The sequence below is a fragment of the Equus quagga genome, chromosome 6 (assembly GCF_021613505.1).
Source record: "Equus quagga isolate Etosha38 chromosome 6, UCLA_HA_Equagga_1.0, whole genome shotgun sequence".
NCBI classification, from domain to species: Eukaryota; Metazoa; Chordata; class Mammalia; order Perissodactyla; family Equidae; genus Equus; species Equus quagga.
Genome location: NC_060272.1, coordinates 30,458,762 through 30,482,314, shown reverse-complemented (window position 1 = coordinate 30,482,314; position 23,553 = coordinate 30,458,762). Strand labels below are relative to the sequence as shown.

The window sequence follows — 23,553 nt, the reverse complement described above, 5'->3', positions numbered from 1 at the left end:
AAATTTAAATCTTGTGGTTTTAGTAACAATTTGTAGTTAAATATGATGTTAGGTGCAATGAAAAGGAAATGAACACTTTGGCTACAAATAAATACTGTTTTATACTATTAGTTTTATACTACACCACAGGCTGGCCCCTCTTTTAAGAAATCTTAATTGGAAAAGAAAGAATTTAAATGTTTTGTACTTTGTATAGGATAATTACCTGATTCTTAGGAATAAAAACATGTTATTTGAAGGGCTGGCCTGGTGGCATAGTGGTTAATTTTGCACACTCCCCTTCAGTGACCCGGGGTTTGTGGTTTGGATCCCAGGTGCAGACCTAGCACCACTTGTCAAGTCGTGCTGTGGCAGCATCCCACATAAAACAGAGGAAGATTGGCACAGGTGTTGGCTCAGGGCCAATCTTCCTCACAAAACAAAAACGACAAAAAAAACCCCCATGTTATTTGATATTATCTAAATGACTCAGCTTAGTTATTATTTCTCTATTTTTGTATTTCACTTAACCCTGCTATCTTCTATTTAATCTTTGTTTTTTTAGATTTAAAAAGATTTTACTGGTTTAACAGTGTTTTAAATGCATGATAACCTAAACTCTTGGTTGGCTTTAGTTTTGGCCAGTGATGGTATATTACTTTATAAAAATGTAAATATATATTTATATTTAAGCTATTTACTGTCAGTTATCTGACCTTTACTACCTTTTTATTAAATTATGTTTCTGCAGCTTATATTTTATGCTTCCTATTCTACAAATATTGCACCAATATTATAGAAGTAAAATTATGAATTATATTTCACTTTCATTTCCTGATATATTTTTTCTGAGAGTCTGTGGGCCAGTGTTTAAGCTTATTTTGCTTTGATAAGCATGGATTTATTTGTAATCACTACCATCTAGTGGCTGTTCTACAAATTGCAACTTACTGTATTTTCCATGCTCTTTAAACTGTATAGAAGCTATTATCTAGATTCTGTTCTATTGTATTTTTCTAAGGTCCAGAAATAGATTTTCTTTAATGTGGTTTATAACTTAAACATTTCAGGTTATATAAGTTATGCAAATAAAACTATAATGAATATCAATAAGAATGTTTTCATTAAAACTTTTTATTGGTTTAATTCTTACCTTCTCTGTTTTAAACATCTACATTTCAGTCTCTTAGCACATATAACCCTAAAAAAAGTTTACTCTTAAATTTGGTAAGGTAATTGCATTTTCATGTTCAGAAAATGAAAAGAAGTACATGTATATAATTCCTGATAATTTTTTGCTTCTCATAGTCCCTTGAAGCGTCACCACAGAATGCCTCATACCTGCTTAACGTGCTTGTACCTGATCTTATTTTTAACAGATTTTCTCTCTAAGAGTATGGAAGTCAGTTAATTAAAAGCTAGAAATTAAAACTTGGTTCGTTGGATAATTGATAGTCCGTAGAAATGACCTTGAACTCTAGGGTTTAAAAATGTAGTGGACTCTGTTTAGAAAACTTTTCTTCTGAAGTTTAGCTGTTTGTACCATGTGTGCATCTTCACATCAGCGTGCTGTAGTAATAATTGATCACCTGCATTATTCCCATTTTAGACTTGAGGGAAACATAATGAAAGAGCAGTTAAGTTATTTGTAACATTGAAAAGAATTAGAAGAGTGTTTTGAAACGTGAATTCTGATTTCTAAGAAATTGCCAAACTGTCTTCCAAAGTGGCTGTACCGTTTTTGCATTCCCACCAGCAGTGAATGAGAGTTCTTGTGCTCTGATCCTCATTATCATTTGGTATTGAAAATTTTTTTAAAATTTTAGACATTCTAATAGGTGTGTGGTGGTATCTCACTGTGGTTTAATTTGCATTTCCCCCATGATTAATGATGTTGAGCATCTTTATTCAGTAAATTCTTTTGAGCACCTACCATGAACAAGTCATAAAAGTTACAGTTCTGAAAGGGTTGTCTGGGCACCGCACATTGGAAAACAATACATTGATGGCTTGTTCTGTGCATAAAAGCTGTGTTTTATATAGCTTTTAGATGGGGTTACATACTGTAAGTACATCCAGAAAGGGAACATCTAAGAATTGTAATTTTACCTTAAGAAACTCATATAAAATTTGCAAAGTATTAAAGTTTATTCAATATGTTTTGTTTACAAGAAAAATAAATCTGTCATCTCCTTGCTTATCGTTTAGTGGAAGTGTCTTAAAACTAATAAATTGTTTGCTTCTTATCTTTCTTAATGATTGACAGTTTAAAGAAAGAGAATTGTGTAAGGATACAACAGAAATTAATCCCTATGCAGTTCAGAATTAAGTGTAGTGAAATTGATTATTCTTGTCTGGGAACTTATTGTCTTTGAAACCTAGTGCATTTATATGTAATGAGAATTTTTCTGTGCTCCAAAAAATTAATAAGTGCTCAATATTAATATTATTTACATTCATTAATGATTTTCATTTGTTTATTTTCAAAGCAATTATCAAATTTTTTAAAATTTAAAACTTTTTAAACTTTTCGTTTTGAAATAATTGCAAATTTAGGAAAAAGTTACAAATTGCTATCTAACTTTCATCCAGCTTTTCCAATTGTTAACATTTCATGTAACTTCAGTCCAGTGATCAACATCAGGAAGTTAACATTATGAACTACTACTAACTAGTTTACAGACTTTATTCAGATTTTGCCAGTTGTCACACTGATGTCCTTTTTCTGGTCCAGGATGGAATCCAAGATTACACATTGTATTTAGTTGCCATGTTTGGTTAGTCTGTCGTAATCTGGAACAGTTTCTTAGTCTGTCTTTGTTTCTTATGACTTTGATTCTTTTGAAGAGTACTGGCCAGTTGTTTTGTAGAATGTCTCTCAATTTGAATTTATCTGATGTTTTCTTATGATTAGATTCAGGTTATGCCTATCTTTTTTTTTTTTCTTTCTCTTTCTTTTGTTTTCTTTTTTGCAAGAATACCACAGAAATGGTGTACCTTCCTCAGTGTGTCGTATCAGGAGGCAGTGATGTAGCTACCTATGTCTTGTTTCTGGTGATGTTAATTCTCATCAGGTTAAGGTGGTCTGCCTTCTTCACCATGGAGTTAATGTTTTCCCCTTTGTAATTAATAAGTATCTCGTGGCTATTGAAAATTTAAAAGTATAGCCCTACTAGTTAATGGATAAACAATAGTGTACAATATTGTTTTCTAGATTATCCTGTTAACCTCTTTGTGTGAGCGGGAGGTACATATAATCAAAAGATCACTGGATAGAGTGATAAAGATCACTGGCTATACATCTTAGTAGCTTTGTGACTTTATGTGGAGCTTAACCGTTCTAAGTCTCAATTTGCCCTTCCATAAAATTGAATTATTTTTGACCTTGCCCATCTTAAAAGGCTAATGTGAGGATCAAATGAGTTAGAATATATGAAATGTCATAAATTATAGAGTGCTATTTAGGGAAGGTGGTGGTAATGTTCTCCTTCCCCATTCTTTACTGGGAATTCACCTTTTAGTTATAATAAGTAGTATGATTTAAAGTGATTAGCAGCCTTCTTTCAAATGTCATTAACCTGTCTGAACCTGCCTCGTTTGCTTTCTTAGAGACAAGGGTACTCTGACAGTGAATGCAGAGAAGTGTAATTAGAGCAACACTAAGCATTCTTTACCAACTTTTCTGAGTTAAATGTCCTGCTTCCCTGCTGCTTGCTCTCCCAAATCTTACTTTTCCCAAGGGATATAGGCTGTTGAAGCCTGTTACTTCTTTGGGTTCCATCTTGGGCCTCACTGTGTGGGAAATAGGTGTCCTATACCTCTTAAGCTTCCTTATTTTGTCCTGGGTTTCCAGGGGAACATGAGTGAAGTACAGCTGAAAGCAAAGTGTTCTTGTCTTCTTTCCTAGGCATGTATATGTTCATCTGCCTCTACTACATGTTCTTTCTTTTATGGATTTTACACACTTAAGGTTTAGTGTACACTTCTTAAATTCTCTTTCTTGCCAACTCAGACATGTCAGAGGATCCAGAATTGAATGCTTCTGCCCTTTCTCTACCTTAAAGACCTATTCAGCTTTACTTTCTATCTTTAGACCAAGGGGCATAAAAAGTGAATCTATCTGTGCTCAAGTAGTCATGAGCTTCACTGTTTTCCTGGTGCTTAAACCAAGTAAAGATGGTTAAGTTATATATTAGTCTTTCAGGGCTGCCATAATGAAATATGAGAGGCTGGGTGGCTTAAACAATGGAAACTTATTTTCTCACAGTTCTGGAAGCTGGAATTCCAAGATCAAGGTGCCGGGAAATTTGGTTTCTGGTGAGGGTTCTCTTCCTGGCTTGCAGATGGCTGTCTTCTTGCTGTGTCCTCACATGACCTCTTCTCTCCATGTGTATGGAGAGAGAATTCTGGAATCTCTTTGTCTTCCTATAAGGACACCAATCCTATCAGATTAGGGCTCCACCCTTATAACCTCATTTAACCATAATTACCTCCTGGAAGGGCCCTATCTCTAAATACAGTCACACTGGGGCTTATGACTTCAATCTGTGAATTTTGAGGGAACACAGTTTAGTCCATAACAAGTTATATTGCATGAGCACAGCTTATAGGAATCTATTCTTCTGGCAGAGAGCCAGAAGAAAACATGGTGGCTCACTAAGTCCTTGTTTGTTGTTTGGATCTTATTACTGGTGTGGGTACAATGATATGTGTAGTAGTTAATAGTAAGTCTAATTTTGAAAAAATTGGACAGTGTTTGAATTATTTTTTCTCCAAGCTAAACATGCACATACTCAAGGGTAGAAATACACTTTTGAAGTATTTTGCTGTTTTGGATTTTCTCCATCAGTGCTTCTGATGTTTTAACAACATGACATGTTTACAAAACGATAGAATGTTTGTAGCACACCAAGATAAAGAAATAAGGTGCTTAAGGCTGGTGGTAGTCTGTCCTCTGCCCCAGACCTCACCTGCCTGCCCTGAGGGCTGAGGAGAGAAATATCTCAGCCTGTCACTAGCACATGTCTGGTACACCAGTTGGGAACCTCTGCTGCTATTTGTTAGTGTAAATTCTTTATTTTAAATAGAAAATTATCTTTTGATTGGCCGTTATATGTTTTCCCCAAGGCCAACACAAATATTAGCCAATTAGATATACAGCAGCTATGTCCAATAAAATATTGTGTGATGATGGAAATATTCTATATCTCCACTGTCCAATATGGTAGCTACAAGTTACATATGACTGACTCTTGAGCACTTGAAATGTGGCTAGTGCCACTGAAGAACTAAATTTTTAGTTTTAATTAATTTAAATTTAAATAGCCTTCTTTGTAGAGTAGGTTGAATTCTTGGGTCAGGAGGAAGAGGCAGTGTGGCTAGTGGCATTGGATAACACAGATGCAGAGGATAGCACAATACTGATCAGTATCTAGGTTTATAAAAAGAAAAAGTGAGAGTAAACAAGCTTTATTTCCAGCAGTGTCTCCTCGATTTATTTCTGCAGACAAGATAGGACCTCCTCTGTAAGGTAAAGAGATCATTTCATGTGGGTAGTAATGATGGCTAACAGTCATTCTTTAGCAGTCACCATGTGCCGGGTTCTGTGCTGTGCTCTTTACATTCATATCTCACTTAATCCCCTTATCAGCCTTGTGGAGTAGGTGCTCACAGATCAGAGAACTGTGGCTCATAGAAGTCAGCAGTGAGTCCAAGGGCACGTATCTAGTGAGTGAGCACACTGTGACTCAAACACAAGTCTCTTATTTCAAAATGATTTCTTCTGACTATTGTACCACATAATACAGCTTCCCATAAATGATCAAGAAAGCTGCCACTAGAAGGAATGAGGAAGGAAGAAATTACAGGGGTAGGGGAATGGCTTCGAAGAAATAGCTATTTCATTTAAACTTTAACGTGTTTCCTCTCTTTAGAATTCTGAGAAATCAGAATTTCTCTAGGTAATTTACTTTGTTCTCTCTTAGTGTTGGCTGAAGATATTTAGGGATGGGCACTGAACCTAGGCTCAAATTGATCTGTAGTTTTACTATTACTACGTTTACTATTTTGATAATGTTGATGTCTTGGACACAAATAGGGCACTCTGATTCTATCTCAAGGACCTGCTTCAGAATGGTTTCTGCTGTAAGTAGTAGAAAACCCTCCTCGACTGTTTTAAATAGTTAGGAGGTTATCTCACAGAACAAGAAGTCCACTGATGCGCGGACCTCAGGCACAGAAAGTATCAGTGCCGTGGCTCTGCGTGTCTTCACTTTTCCTCACCCTCTCCCACTTGGAGCGATGGTTTAGTCCTCAGGCTGAAAGCAGGATCCCTGCAATAGCTCCAGGTATTACATCCAAGCATGACATCCAGTGGAAGAGGAGGAGCCATTTCTTTTCTCTTTCTTTTTAAAAGCTTTTATTGTAGAAATTCTCAAATAAACTAGGCAGGAGTATAATAAACCTCTATGTATCCATCACCCAGCTTCAACAGTGATCAATGTAGAGCCACTGTTATTTAACCTATTTTCCATCTTCCCTCTCCTTGCTCTGTGTGTGTGTTGTTATTGTTGTTTGGTGAGGAAGATTGGCCCTGAGCTAACATCTGTTGCCATTCTTCCTCTTTGTTTGTTGCTTGAGGAAGACCATTGCTAACATCTGTGGCAGTCTTCCTCTATTTTGTGTATGGGACACCACCACAGCATGGCTTGATGAGCAGGGGCAGGTCTGCACCCAGGATCCAAACCCGCGAACCTCAGGCTGCTGAAGTGGAATGTGCAAACTTAACCACTACACCACCAGGCTGGCCCCATTCTTGCTGTGTTTTTGAGAGCCAAAGAATGTTTTTTACAAGTCCTATTGGAAAAAATATCATTGGCAGAGAGTTTCTTCCTCCTCTGATTTTTCCCAGACTACTCAGGACCTACGTTTTGGAGCTAAGTATGGGGTCAGCCTTCCCTGAAATAAAGACTCTGTAGAGGTGGTGGGTTCCTGGGGAGGGGGAAAACAGGTTTTGTTAGGTAGGAGGAAGAGGCAATGAACAATATCTGCTCTGGGAAAGATATTTCATAACTTATTTGGCTCATCTTTAATATTGGTTTAAAAAAACCAATTTAATTGATTGCTTAGGCTGGACTTGTTGGGTGGGATCACATGGGAGCTACATTGTGACCGGGTGTTTAGCTGGTTTAAAAATGCAGTTTCACCTGTTAGTGGTAAGCTCTAAGGAATTGTTTCCTGTTGACCAAACTGACAAGAAATCAAGCTTACTCATTGGTTAACATATAGTAAATAACTAATACATAAACTGTAGTCTGTAAAGAAGACTTAATTGGTAAGAGTTCAAAGAAGGGGAATTGCTATTTCCATTGAGCAATGAAGTATTGTTAATATTATCTCTCTGTTAATTTGTTTCCAAAGTATGGTTTGTAAAAGAGCTATTTCTCTTGCTTTTAGTGGCATTTATTTTCAACTGGCTTGGATTTTGTTTATCCTTCTGTATCACCAATACCATAGCTGGAAGATATGGTGCCATCTGTGGATTTGGCCTTTCATTGATCAAATGGATCCTCATTGTCAGGGTGAGTGTCTTGATAGCCTGTATCACTTTTATCTCTAAAATTAAAATATGTGAAATTTCCTGTGTGGTTCATCAATGTTCATTTAATGTATATCAACTCAATTAATTCAAGACTTAACTTATATACTTAATTATTGTAATGATCTCTGTAGTGTGAACATTTTATAATTATAGGAGAGCTTGTTAGTACATAGAAAGAGCTTTGAAATCAGAAAAATTTGAGTTCAAATCTTCTGTTTTTTTTATTTAGGGTTCTAACTTTAAGTTTTTAAATTGTTTTGAGCATTAGTTTCTTTATAATAGGCTGATAATAGCTGCCTTTCAGGATTTTTATGAGTTATAGAAATACATAAAATCAGAATACCTTGCCCAGCTGCTGCTCAAATATATGTGCTCAACAAGTCATGACTGCCACTGTTGTAGCACAGTGCAGGGAAGTCTCAGATCAGTTAACACATCAACGTTTCTATTGGTTAGTAAAGTTGTCACGGACTTAAATATCTTCTCACTTCTTTTAGTAACATTAAGAGCTCAAAAGTAAAGCAGAAGCCTTTGAGGTGGCTATCAGAGCCCGTTTTTTTCCTTTATGTTCCTTGTTAGCCTTTCTTCTCATTTTCCTGTTGGTCCTGGAAGTCACCCTCTGTCTGCTTCTTGCCATTTACAAGATGGTGTGTAGGGAGATGATAATACATCCTTTTCTTTCTCCCGGCTCAACAACTTTTCTAGACCCCAAAATAATTTTCCTTAACTCTTGTACACGCATTAGTGTTGTCAGCATAATCCTCCCCAACTCTTTACCTTTACCTCCTCAAGCCCCTTTTTTGCTCCTTTTTACAAAGCTTTTTTTCCTAGTTTCTTTAGGATAAGGCTTAGGAGAACAATCAAGAGTGGCTTTATTTATTGTTTTAAGAAGTCCTCTTTTAAAAGTTACCCACACATTTAGGGGCCAGCCCCATGGCTGAGTGGTTAAGTTTACGTGCTGCACTTTGGCAGCCTGGGGTTTGCCGGTTTGGATCCTGGGTGAGGAACTATACAACGCTCATCAAGCCATGCTGTGCGGCATCCTATATGGAGGAACTAGAATGACTCGCACCTAGGATATACAACCGTGTACTGGGGCTTTGGGCAGAAAAAAAAAAAAAGAAGGAAGATTGGCAACAGATGTTAGCACAGGGCCAATCTTCCTTAAGAAAAAAAAAGTTGCACACTTAAATGCTGTTATACAATTAGTAAAATACATAATTTCTGCATATCATGTTTATTTAAACATTGATTTCTAATTGAATGAATCAAATCCTCCTGAAATTTTCAGTAGAATCACATACTAATATGTCAGCTTCTCTTAAGTGTTTCAGACACTTCAGTTACGTGCCTACATTGTCAAATTGATTTAAAAATACCCATTACAAAATATTAAAACTATGGATTTAATGTGGTTTTCAAAATTATTTTTAAACTTATTTTATCACTTCTCAGGGTTTCAGTAATCTTGTCAGACCCTGTCTCTGTTCAGACCAGATTATGAGTTTTGGTTGTTAATCAGTTGATTCTTGGTTGGGAATCTGTGGACTGGCTTCTTCTAAGATGATTAAAACATGGGCTGTTGTAAGAACTGCCCCTGACAGGTTCTTGTTCTAGTTTTGTTTTGGAAAATATAAAGTGGGTTTCCACCATTAGCATGAATTTGTTAGGTGTTATGGAGCATTCAAAGATAAAGAGACAATCCCTCCCCTTGCAGAAGCTCTTACTAGAAAAACCTCAAAAGTCTTGGCGCTAAATATGTCCCACTTTGGTTATGTTGTTAGTAGAATTAATTACAGTTGTTCAAATGGGATTTCTCATCCAAGTCACAGAACACAGAAGATGATTTGAAGACAGTTTTCTCAATTCTCCTAAAGTTAGTAAATTGCTAGTGTCATTCTAGATTCATAAAAAAGATGTTAGTCTATTATATGCAACTTATGCCATTAGGGTATTAAGGCCCGATTCTCTCATAGAACCGCAGGTTGAGAAGGGGTTAGATTATCTATAAGTAATCAACATCAGTTAATGTGCTAAGATGGGGAACTTAAATTCAAAGACTGGAGTTTCTCAATGCTGTAAGGTGTGTACTAGCATCAAGTTTCATCACCAGGACTGTTTAGTTTCCTTTTAAAATACCTTTACTGAATTAAGGTTAATATTATACCTTTAGTTGTTTGTTGAGAATTGATATAAGAAAAGGATTTTTAAAAATCTTTTGTGTAAAATAACAGTAGCTGCCATTCATTGAGTACCTACTATGTTCCAGGCATAATTTGTTACAAACACTAATTTTTTTAAGCCTATCTGAATCAGTGATGCAGGTGCTAATCCAGCCATTTTATTGATGATGATACTAAGAATAAAAATAGCCTAGTAACTTGCCCAGTGTCCCACAGTTGGTATGTCCCACTGTTGGTAGGATGTAGCCTGGTCGCACTTCAGTGCCCATTCTCCTAATTCTGTGCTGCCTCTGACAGTGACACTGTACTTTGACTTCTATTGTAATGCTCCAAGCAGTAAACTCCCCTTGGAGTTCAGTGCTGAGGGAAAGGTTTACTCCCAAAAGCCTACTGTTTCCTTTTATTAGACAATAAGTAATTTATAAATCATTACTGCTGCTTTTCTTTTTGTTTCTGAGGTGCCGTGAACCTCAGATCTAGTGTAAATATATTTATCCCAAGATTCTGATATTATTTTTGTCTAAGGCTTTTGATGTTTTTATTGTTAGTTTAAAAACACATATGTTTTATTAAAAATGAACAAGTCTTTTTGAAAGTAGACAGGAGGTAAACAATAAAATACTGGTGTTAATAAAATAAAATCAGATAAATTCTTATTGTTGGTTAAGTTATTTTTCAAAATTTTATTTCTGTAGCCTGAGTTTGGCCAATCAATATTATTGATATGTTTATTTAAAAATAAAACCAACAGGGGCCGGCCCAGTGGCACAGCAGTTAAGGGCACACGTTCCACTTTGGCGGCCCAAGGTTCGCTGGTTCGGATCCCAGTGTGGACATGGCACCGCTTGGCAAGCCATGCTGTGGTAGGCATCCCACATATAGAGTAGAGGAGGATGGGCATGGATGTTAGCTCAGGGCCAGTCTTCCTCAACAAAAAGAGCACGATTGGCAGCAGATCTTAGCTCAGGGCTAATGTTCCTCAGAAAAGTAAATAAATAAATAAAACCAAACAACAACTTGGCTCAGCCCTATGATTTTTAGTATTTTAAAACATTTTTGATAAACTCAGGAATGACCCCAAAAACTTAGCACTTTATCTTTTTTACATAGTGAGTCTTTCTCTTTGACTTCAAAGTGGAGGTAATTATATTCTTCACTTTGGAGTAAATAAAGAATAGCTTTAAGTCAATATTTTTGGTCAAGGATGACATTGTTCTTAATTTTCTGGTTGCCTCTTGCCAGGTAATATTATATAGTAAGTATATTTTAAAATATGTTTAAAAATTAGAAAGTTAAAAATTTGTTTCTTTGGTTCTTTATTCTTTTTTGTTCTTATAGCCTCTAAAACCTACACAAAAACCTTTAATTTCTAATTATTAGTCACTTGATTAAAAAGTAATGTAATGCAGTCCTACTTTACAAGCTATATTTTCTAAATTTTCTAGTTCTCCCTTCATTGTACATATTTTAAGGGTGTAGAAATATCTGGGATTTGCATCTATAAAAGTACTTTGAAGTTTTTAATCTTTAAAATTTCTAGAACTCTAAGCTGAAAATTTAGATCATGGTTCATTTGTTAATTGTAATACTTCCTTTGAAAGTACTTAAAAGCTTTAAAAAGACAGATTTAGATAATCTTTAATAGATATGTTTTCTCAATAGTGACATTATTTACAATTTGTAAGCGTTTTTGTTATAACCAAAGCTATAGGATTTTTAAGCTTTTATGGAAATTACCAAAGAATAGTTGCAAATAATTACCTCTGAAGTTGGCAGTAAATTCTTTTAGTTAATTTCAAATTTGAGGACAAATCTGCATTTAACAAAATCATTTTTACTTAAATCAGATTCAGTTTGGAGACCAATGGAATCAGAGTAGATAAAAGAAGCTAATTTTTAGCAATTTTAGATTATATTAAACAGTCTTAAAAACCAGCTGTTTTGGAGCATTGTTTAGGTGCTAAAGGGTAATAGTGAAGAATTATCTGAAGTAACTCTGAAGAAAATTAGATTGACTTCTTAAGATAGTGATCACAATGTCCAGAGTCTAATCAAGGAAAAGATACCTGGGTCCAGTATCATCAAACTCTGCCTTCCATCTGGCTGTTCGTAGTCTCATTTCACAGAAAACGTGTAACTGTCTACCATGGCCACTAACAGGAACTGTTGAAATGCCACTTCAAGGTTCATTTAGCTGTTCTCAGCTCTCTGCTGGGAACTGAATGCTGGAGCATCTAGTTTGAAAATAAAAAGACTCTAATGAGTTGGAGGTCTTTATGTGCCTAGTATTCTTGGCAGTGATTAACAGTAGGGGGTGTACAGAAGGTCAAAAGCTCTTCTTTTTAGAGGTCGGGAGAACATCCCCATCTGATAAGATTAAACTAATGTGGCTTTTGGTGTTAATATCTAAAGCAGCGGGTTGCTGTAGTAGTGTGTTTGGGATGGTAGTTGTGGCTTTGAGAGATTATGAAAAAAGAACTGACATATGAACTCTTTAATGAGAAAATGTTGGATTCAGATGTATAGCATTTACCTTTCTTTCTTACAAGCATTTGAAACTGATTTTTGTTTCTAAAATATTTTGCATAAGTTTGTTTGCTATTATATAAGAGATTCTTTTCTCAAATAATTATTTATGTCATTAAGTATTTTTTTCCTTCTCTATTTTTCTTTTTATGCTGTTTTATGTGCTAAAGATTATTTGAGGTAAATCATTCTGAAACTGAGGCTAATCTATGATTTTCAAATTTTGGTACATAAATATGTTAATATTTTTATGTTCACTCCATAGTTTTCAGATTATTTTACTGGATATTTCAATGGACAGTATTGGCTTTGGTGGATATTTCTTGTACTTGGTAAGTTTATTCTTAATGCATTTCAGTTTGATAATTTGCATTTAGTTTAACTTTGGTTTTTCCTAAAACTGTAAGATGTAAATACATTGTGTTACAACTTACGTGGAAATAATTTTTCAACTATAAAATTCTCATATCCAAACACTTATATCATCTCAGCTCTTTAACTGATTCTACGTAGCATTCTAGATTTCTGATTTAAAATCCAGAGGCTGTCAGTTTAAAGAATCAGTGGTTGAATGATAAGGGAATACTGCAAAACTTGAAAATCTTTAGATGATTAAAAAATAATTGTCTTCAGCATTTATTTTGGAAAATGTACACGCATAATTTCTTTTAATGATCATAGGAAATGTTGAGAGTAGGATAGTTGGATATTTTATCTATTCTCTTATTTTTGGATCATTGAAGCATTCTTTATACTTTTGAAATGTACCCTGAATTAATCATTAATCAGCCAGGCATAAGGAAGGGCTTCATGCCTAATGATCACAGACTTCTGTTCAGATTTCTTCTTACAAGGCATGTCTTTTTATTAATATTGATGAATTTTATGGATTTCCACTTTTTATTCCCTATGTTTTTCACTTTGGATGAGTTAACCTTAAAATCACATTGTACCTTTAATCCACTTTTCCAATTTGTTTACTGACATGAAGAATACATTTTGTTTCTACTTAGGTTTAAAAGCCCACATTTCTCCACTGACATAATTGTGCCAGAAAATAATAGCATTTCAGTAGGTGGCAGTATTCTCCTTAAGTTTTTATTTAGTTCTGCTGTTGTATCTTTAGGATCTTTTGGGAAACAAATTCTAAGTGGTCAGTTAAGGTCATTAAAGAGCTTGGATTCTTTCTCTAATAATTATAGTGAAATCGTTCTAGTGTTGTGATTTTCTTGGGAAGTCAGACTCATACAAGGGTTTAGTCAGTTTTTTATATTGTTAATTGTGTTCTGACTACCTGAATTCTATGCTCGTTTATTGACTCTCTTACTTAAAAGTGAAAAAATGTACGAAGTCTGTTAGGTATTTCAGCATATTAAATGAGCATTTCTGCTTATAAATATTATTAAGGTATTGAGCAGTCTTAGGAAGAGGACTATGGGGCAGAGTGAAATGCAGAGGACAACCCCAGTTCCACATCAGAGCCATAATCTAGCCTTTAGGGGAATGTGAACATTTAATCGATGAAAAAAATGTTGCTCTCACATATACTCCTAAGAACGTTGCACATTGTAGAATGCTGAGAAATGATAGCTGCTGAGTGATTGGTTTCTAGATATAAATTGGGCTATTTTAGAAAAATGCCTGAGCAGAACATGCCTTGCTTAGAAAAAGCAGCTTCTTAGACAAATGAAGAGATTTCACAAATAATTTTGGTTTATGTTTTTCAGTAATGCTTTTACATTTGGATCACAATACCCTTATCTTTGAACAGCATCTGGAAGGGCATGAGGGTGGAATTCAGAGCGGGAGTCCGAAATGGAAGGAGTTAGGATATGAGAAGCAGAAGGGATCAGATTTAGCTGAAATTTCTACCATTTGTTTAAGTCATTATTTGTATCTCTCTTCTATCTCCCTATCTATCATAATCATGTGTCTCTTTTTAGTGCTGTGACTACTGTCTTGGAGTTGGGGTACAAATTTAGTTTGGGACTTTGCATTTTAAATTGACAGACTCTTCCTCCTGGTGAGGAAAGTTGCTTGTATACATATCTTCTGTTTTCGTTTTTGCTGGCCACCATTACCTGGTTAAAAAGTTACTGGAGTTAATAAATGTTTCCCTTAAAATTGTATGCTTAAGTATATCAAAGACTTAACTCTACTGATAGTGGTAATGCTTCCTATACTTAGGTAATATTTTTCATTTGAGACTTTTGACGGCCATTATCTTATTAATTACCAAAGATAGCTATAATGTAAATGGTTATTATTTTAAAATACTTTTTTTTACAAGGGGAGCACTGAGATAGATATGAGATAATATCCCATATCACTTAAGAAATCACTAGAGTGGCTGCTTCCCAAGTCTTCTTTCCTGATTCTTCTCATCTTAATTTTTATTATAAGTTTATCTTTTTTATTACTTGAAAATAAGACCTAATAATTAAAATTATTTACATTATGTATCTTCAAATACAGATTTCACAGATGACAGGCATTGATATTGCTAGACTGACTTATTGGTTTTATCCCACAGTTGTTAGCAATTGCATGCATGTATTCTTTCTTCAATACTATATATCAGTAAATATGTCCTAGTTTGCTTCGTGGTTATAGTTATTGAAAAGTTTGGTATAATATGGGGTTTCTATGAGGTGAATCAGTTTAAACGCATTAGATAGCTTTGCCATTTAAGGAAATCACTTAATAAACATATATTTTTGTGTTATTCTGGATTTTCATGGCTGGATTGGCTTTACTTCACTTTTTACTTTACTTTAGATACATCGAGGCTTAACAAATTGGAAGAAGTTTTGGGTGGCAGTAAAATTTTGTTATACTTCCTCATGATAGAATTATTATTATAGTGTAAAATAAATTATGGAATGAATGGAACCCTACAGATTAAATTCCTTAAGCCAGAAAGATCTTGTTTATAATTGTCTGTTTTAAATTTATCATGCCCCCTCTCTCTATAAAAACATAATACATCTGTATTATTTCAACCTTCTTAGGTCTGCTTCTTTTCTTCAGAGGATTTGTTAATTATCTAAAAGTCAGAAACATGTCTGAAAGCATGGCAGCTGCTCATAGAGCAAGATATTTCTTCTTATTATAGAGGTAAGAATATTAATATGTTAAACTCTCTTTATTCCCTTTATGTACTCAAATTTACCAGATGCGTATTAAATGCTTAATGTGTACTCATATTATTTACTCAAATTTAGCATATTAATATGTTTTTATACTGTTAATTAGCTTATTGAAATTTAATAAGTTGTGAATTTTTAAAGATAACTTTGATTTTTAAAATTGAATTTCATAAATTTTAATTTTTTAAATATATTATGAGTAAACTGAAACTTTAAATCAGATTTTTAAAACTTCTTTTTAAAGACTGACCACAAGATGTGTATGAGTAAGCACCAGCACAAAATTTGAAAGCTTGAAAAGCAATATATGACAAAGCACTTAACCAGAGGGGTTGGGCATTTTGCATAAAACAATGTGAAATCCACATAGACATCTGGTGAAAGAAATAAAAAAATCTGTGATCGAAAAGCAATTTACCATGCACTGATCTTAACAAACTGGAGGAAGGAGTAAAATTTGTGTGAAGAAAATAGGGGCTGTTCTTGTTTTTTTTAGTGTGTGCCAATTTGTATCAATAATGAAAGCTATAACTTGAATAAATGGGAATATAAAGAAATGAGCAGAGGTTGTCTTGCTAGTTATCTAGTGAGTTTCTGGATACAGTATATATATTAATAGTGTTTATTTATTGTGCGCCTAGTAATGTCTTCACATTAAGAGACCTCATATCTCTACTCTTTATACGATTTTTAAAGCAAGTACCGTACACTTTATATCTATAAATGATTTGAACTTTTGAAGTATTTGAACTGCATAAGCATGTCTTCTAAAACACTTAACTTCTGGATCTGTCTACAAGTACAAAATGGCTCAAGGTTACTAACATTAAATATTCTTTTAATAAATTGTATGGTTTGTGATTTGGTTGCTTAAATTTTATTTATAACTTAGATGAATTTACATAAGCTAACAGAATTTACTTATTTCTGCTGAAGAGTACAATGAATACAAATACATTTCTAGGTCATATTAAAGTATCAATTTTAATGTTCCATTAGGGTTTTTTCCTCCCCCTAGATGTCACATTTTCTCTTTAACCAGTAAAATGTCTTTGCAATCAGTAACATTGAGTTTGTCAGTATTAACTGTGAGATAAAAAGCAAAGTCATTTTACTAATTTAAATGATCTTCTGTGAGTATTCAGTGGGATTATTTTGTTGGCATTTTCAAGAGTCTAAAATATAATGTAAATATTTTCTAGACAGTCTCCTATGGAAGCTTAAACTTTAGAATATATTCTGATATATGCTACTTTATGTCATCTTTATCAAAAGAACATTATATACTTGATGTAATACTGCTATAAAATGGTTTTTGTTGTACTATCATTTAGATAATTGAAATTTAAGACATTTTAAGACTAATTTTTTCTTTGTCCCTAGACTGCATCCACCAGACATTCCTTTCTTACACCAATGTGAAACTTCCAGACATCTGTAAACCTACAACTTTAATGGGATAGAAGACTACTAAAAACAGAAGACCGATTAGTGACGAAAAGATAGAGCTTCAAAATTGAATGGCAGGGTGGTTTACGCTTAAAAGCCATTTCTGTTCATTCTCTTAAATATTTATATTTCATTTGTTTTGCACATTTGCATATGTGCCCATTTAAAAGATTTGCATATACTTGGAAGAGACCGTAAAGTTGTAGCAGTAAAGTCCAATCACATTTGGTTAATCAGTGTTTGATATAATTGAAAGAGTTGAGTGATAGCCAGTCTTCCAGCATGAAATGCCATTGACTTCTGACCTGACTTTTAGTATAATAAAAATAAAATTATTACCCATGTCGAATGCTTTAGTTTCTGGCTCTTAGATTCACGTAGTAACTCCACACGTGAAGCATCCTTTCTTATATACAAGGGTTTTGAAACGTGCATTGCTGACTATTAGAAAGGCTTTGTCAGATTTTTGAACATGATATTTATATCATTATTTAGCAAAATTCTTTCTGTAAATAACCATACATAAATTACTTTCTGCAGTGTTTTCTTAGAAATTGTGTCCAGATATCTTTTCGTTAATTTTAAATTAAGTGAACTTAATATATAGAGAAAATTTGGGTGTTAAAGATAGATTGTTTTAGGACAAATTTTAAGAAAATGTGGGTATTCAATATGTCCTTTACAAGAAAATCTTTTTTTTTTTTTTTTTTTAAAGGACTTGCCAGTTTTAGGGGTTCTCAAATGAGAAGCTTGGTTTTTAGCATTGCCTATTGTAGAGATTCTTGCAGGAGGAGATTGTGTTAGATATTATATTTATTTCATTTAAGACATTTTTGAAAATTAATTTTCTGATAAGATATTCTCATTTGCATTTATCTTTTAAAAAGCCAATAAAAGTATCTTTCAACATCATTGTAATAATTTTTTCCTTTAGATGTTTAGTTTCTGAAACTTAGCAAATAAAAACTTGTACATTAACAGCTTCTTGCATTGTAATTGTAGGATTAACTTGTAAAAATCATATCCTAAATTGAGATATGCAAAATATCTGTTTTCAAGTTCTGGAAATATGTCTGTGGAATATAGGGATATGGGGGGTGTGTGTGTTGCGAGAGTATGTGTGTATGTGACCATTGTTACAACTGGAATCGACTTTACATCCATAAGCTACTACATTTTGCAAATCATTTTATGTCTCATCTGTTTTCTTTTCAGTTATATCTTTACTTTTGAATGCCAACATTAAAAATGATGGGACTTGTGTCATCTTTTAAACTTAAAAATCATTTAATGCAGCTATATAGAATATATAAAATTGCTTGTTTCTTACTAGACACTGACTACTACTAAAAAATACATCTAAAACTGTTCAGGGACATTTTTCCATTTCTGAAAAAATAAAATTTATTATGCTTTATAACTTCTTTTGTATTTCTCTGTATTTTCTGATTTTATTTCATTGTCTTTGATAAATAAAACATGCAGCTTTGTTTTGCTAATTGAGCCTCCTATTTTTTGTTTTCTCTCATTCATTCTCTCCTGCATAGAATTTTATGGTTGATTAAAGTACCATATTACACCCCTGGCAGTAAAACAATAGCATGGGGGAAAGAAAACAAAATATTGAATGTCGTTTTCTGATTTGGAAATTAAAATTTGAATGTACTTATAAGAAATGTAAACTCATGCTGGATCTCTTCTTTATCTCGTTAATTTCCTATAGACATATACTTTGTTTTTTGTATTAATTTTTAAATGAAATTAAGCTATGATACATGGTAATTTTAAATTACTAAATCAGCTATAAACACATCAATTTATTAAAATTTTATTTTATTTTGTGGTATTTATATTTGGTTTCTGAATGTGAATATGTCACTTTTGATTCAACATCAAAAGTTTACTTTTTGTTTTGATTTTTTTCCCTCCAAATCTATAAGATTTCACTGTGCGTGTTACCTGATCCTTCATAATTGTTGCAATTCAATGGTAGCCTTAAATCTCATCATCCATTCAGGGGTATCAGAATATTATTTTTAAAAACCTAACCTCTTCCAGATTTCTCAAACCCTGCATCCTTCCCCTCATTTCCTGTGAGCTGCTGTTGTGTTTTGGGGACACTTAACCACACTTACGCTGTACCTTAAAGATTGAAAATCATAATCTTTGTTGGGTGTATAAACAATTTTTGAATGAATGTGAACTGGGCCTTGGGAGTAATGCAAAAGTTTATTAAATTATTTCTGTTATATTTGAATTAGCTAGTTATGGCCAGGGTAATTCATTTTTATAAACTGAATCTAAGATAAAAATGCATTTTTCTAAAAAGTGTGTTCAGAATGGATTTTATAAATTTAAAATTGAAATACAAATCTTATTACAATTCAGTTAAAATGAGAATCTCTGTTTAACAAAAAATATTAATCTCTAGCCCTTTATTTTGCGTCTGTAAGATATATCACGTCTTTGAGGTTGTTCACAAATTTTAACCTGTTAATAATCACTAATATTTCCAGCAAAACCTCTTGTAATAGGAAAAGTGGAGTCCGAAAAATTCAGGGTTCCTTAATTTAACTTGTTTTTCAGCTGTTCTATACCGTCCCCCAAAGCACAGAAGTAATGATAATGCATCTGATCCCGTTTTTACTAGAATGGCATGTGTCCTGTGTTTGCTCAGAACAGTGCTGGTTATTCTGTTTTCTCAGCTTAAATAGTGCCTCCTCTCCCGAAAGTGTCCTACTGTGGAGGCTAAATTATATGTGATCGCCCTGTATACCTCTGTGCACTGTACTGAGCAGTGACTGCCTAAGCCCATCACCTTTTGAGAGAAGGAACTGGAGCACTGGGGCAGGAGCCAGTTTGTGTCGTCACAGCCTTTCCTAAAACCCGACCACTTGGCCTGTAGAACACGCATAGTATCTTTTCTTTTTTGATAAAAGTTGTATTGGAATGATTGCAGCTTACAGTAAACGGTAAACAATGAGATCTTATATTTTTAAACTGCTGTTATTTTAATTGTTGATTACTTAATTCTTAAAAGTCATATGAAATATTAGTGTATTATTTTTTAAAACCTCATCCTTGATAAAGTTCAACTGTTAGATGATAATGTGCCATTTAGTATTATAGGATATCTTTGCCCATATATAAAACATGCTGACGTGTTTTACTTGTTAATAAAGTTTTATAGATGTGGAAATGTGAACCTGTGATGCATCTTTTTGAAAATCAGTGTAAGATCCACAATATGTCACCACCACCTTGGCCTCACAAAGTGTTTATCTGGTAGACCTTATTTGAGATGAAACCAACTGGCGTGGAATTAGTTTGGAGTGTGGAACATCATTTAACTTGTCACAGTAATTTGTATGTTAGGAGATAGATTACCGTTTAATTTTAATAAATGCAAAAAACCAGCTTTATGGAAATAAATTGTGTTCATTTCTACTTTGCAAAAGATCAGTGGTCACCCTACGTCAGACCTGCTTATGGGCTTGTATTATTATTTGGGCCTCATCACCTAGAGTGCAAAACTTCCCTCAAGTTATTTAGGAAAAAGGAAATCAAAAAGTTCATTCCATACCTCATAAAAGTTTAAAAAATGTCTATTTTGAACTTAATATATTTGCTTGTTTTACCTTAATGTTTTCAGTTTAGCTTCGTTTTTTTGTCTTTGTTTTAAGAGATTGAGCTACCCGCTTCTGAAAAACCCTCTTGATTTTCATGAAAACCGTTAAAAAAAATATCCAGTAGCTAAATAGAGAAGAGATAGAGTGTTACCCCTTTAACAGCTGAGTTTATAGCAAGCCAAAATCATACACTTCCAGTTCACAGAATCTTCGAGGTTGTTTTCCTATCTCACACTTGCAAAAAGAACCACTTTATTACTTTCCCACTCCTTTTGTGTTTGTTTTAATTAAATCAACACTTTACCTTCGGTGACACAAGAAGAAGGGGCATAGGCTATCTGTCCTTAGAGCATAGTTTCTTTTCTTCTTTTACCTTTACCAGAAGCCATAGCAAGATCAGCAAGTAAAACATAAGTTTGCCCAAAGCTCAGGAGAAATCTGGAGGGCAGCCTCTGCCCTCAAAATATGAAAAGTAGCAAATAACCTTGTTGGAACGTATGAACTCTTCAGAGGTACAAGAACAGTACTTGTGCATAAATCTCTAGTGTGGAAATATATTTATTATTCCTTTCTCATTAAACTTAGTTTCCCAGCCATCTGAATTCCTGCGTGGTGATTTCAGTTGGCTATGCAATCTATGGGATTTGGGCTCTAAAATTTTAATTCCCATTTAATTCATTCAGAGATAAGACCTAAAGATACTTAATTGCTAGCAAGCATAGGTGACCATTCATCCTAATATAATAGGTGGTGATGGAGTAAGTGTGAAGTATCACTTCCTAAATCCAGATTTTTAAGATGATGAGCAGACTATGGAAAACATCATCAGTTCATTGAGAGTTAAGAACTTTTAAAAGACATCTGAGTCTTACATTACCATAATCCTGTGGGATCTCCAGGGATGAATTCTTGATCGAATGATTCTTAGGACCTCTCTCTAGAACTTGATTGTTCTTCAATATGGTACGTTGTAATCAACTGGGAGTTCTGGGGGAATTAACATTCCAGCTTCAATTTCCGGAGGTTCAAATGCAATACATCTGCGCCATGCAGCACATTTCCTTCCTGTAGTTTGAAGTTCTTGGATTTTGGTCTAGTAGTATTGCTGATTCCTTGTGTCTTCTCTATATCTAGCTTCTTGTATAGACATGATAAAAAGCTAAAGTGTTAGGATCAATGTATCAGTCAGACTTTTTGCAGGGAAAGGAAGAAGCACGTAAAACATCTTAACAAGTGAATGAGCATTTCTTGAGTTCTTGCTTTCTGACCTCCCTGAATGAGAGCTCTTCTGGTTTCCATGCGTTTACACACACAACATGGCTCTGCAGGGCTGTATCACCAGGGCAGTGCTGGGAGCCTTGTGACAGAATGGAGCCATTTGTGCTGAGAAGGCAGTTATTTTCTCCCTGATCCTGCAAAGCGAACAGAATTGGATTAATTATCGTACAGTTGATTTTTCTTGTCTCAAAAAAATACAATTTCTTGCCACTAGCATCTTCCCTTCTCTATCTTTGAGGAGCCTATGGATTTTCAGAGAGGGAGCTTTGTGTAACAGAAAGACTGAGTTTGGAGCCAGATTAACCCTGGACTCAAATATCAACTCTCAGGCAAGTCCAGGCAATTTGCTTAACCAAAGCCTCAGTTTCCTTACCTGGTGGTTGGGAAGCACAATACGTACCTGAGGATTAGGTGAGATTTATATAAAAGAAAAAGGTAGGCATTATTACATCTTTGCTCAGTGTGTTTCCTGACCAGGCTGCCTATTAGTCTTAGCAGATGCCTCCAGGACTTGAAATAAACTCTTGCCTGATGTGGGCATTGTATCTGCCAGACCTTTTGAAAAGGGTGATTATAATAGGATCATGTTGGCCTAGTATTGGCTCCTTATATCTTCTCTGCGGCAAGTGGAATTAAAGCAAAAGTTGCTTAGATGACAGCTGATTTTAAGGGACACAATCACGCAAACAGGGGAAGCGAGTTTCATATTTACCAAGCAAGAAAGCACTCCAGGTGGTGGGGAGCAAGGAAGCTCACACAGATCTCCCCAGGGCAAAGCTGGGAGGCCCCAGAGGCCAGTCCCTGGGTTTCACTGTAAATTGATGAGAAGATACTGCTTGAGAACTGGTGACTCATTGCTTTTGCTCAGGGAGCCAGTGCACTGAAATCCTGGCTGGGAAGTGATCAGAAAAAAAGTTGGAGGGCAGGTTGTTTCTGATTCTAGGATAAATTACTTCACTAGCTTTCTCATAATCATGGGTTCTTAATCTGGGATTTATTTTCAAAAATGTCTATTACTTCAAAAGGGAAATACTTAGATGGGAGTTAAGTCCCGTAGACTCTACCCTGATGGTAATCGGGGTCAATTAAATATTTTTGAGTGCCTGTTTATAGTTCTTGAAGGGGTGATGCTGTTGCCTCCACATGAAATCCATCCCCTACCCTATTCCTCTCTCCACCTTCATCCAAAATTGCATATTGGGAAGCCTTTCTCTCTCAACCTTTCACTCTAATTCTGGTCCTCTTGGTTCCCCTAGCCCTGTGCCTTATTTCTGTCAAGGTGGCTATGACACTGCGCTGACACTGATTTTTGTGTTACTATTCTCAATGGTAGATATTGTATCTTATTCAGCTTTGCATGCCTCCCCAACACCTAGCCCAACACCTAGCACAGAGCTCAATAAATGGAATGAATGGATGGATGTGATGAATGGGATGGCTGCTAGTGCCAGGCTGTGTGTATACCGGGATGCATAGAATGCTTTCTGCACTTTAACTCTGAGTCTAATTGAGGAAGATTTAGAAACAGGAAAATGTGCTAATGTGAGGTAGGAAGAAAAATCATGAGTCCAAGCAATCGATCTCTGGCAGAACCAGGACCCCCTTCACTATAGAGGTGATGGTGGAACTAGACCTTAAAAAATAGAAGTGTGCCAGTATGTTTAAACATTTCATAAATGTGTCATGTTTTGCCATCCCTTGCGTGATTCTCTGCCTTCCTTTATCCTCCTCAGAAGGAAGTAATCGTCTTTCCAATTCTC

General features: G+C 34.7%; 1 protein-coding gene across 1 annotated transcript in view; it reads left to right on the top strand.

Annotated features, from left to right (window-relative positions):
* The window catches only part of NDFIP2 (Nedd4 family interacting protein 2), a 62,813-nt gene extending 44,428 nt beyond the window's left edge, over nt 1-18,385 (top strand). Inside the window, exons 5-8 of the mRNA XM_046664318.1 lie at nt 7,435-7,559; nt 12,554-12,620; nt 15,300-15,405; nt 16,821-18,385. Of these exons, the coding sequence (XP_046520274.1) occupies nt 7,435-7,559; nt 12,554-12,620; nt 15,300-15,403 (296 nt within the window). The 3' untranslated portion in view covers nt 15,404-15,405; nt 16,821-18,385. The remainder of the gene's footprint in view (nt 1-7,434; nt 7,560-12,553; nt 12,621-15,299; nt 15,406-16,820) is intronic.
* Nucleotides 18,386-23,553: the final 5,168 nt, after the last annotated feature.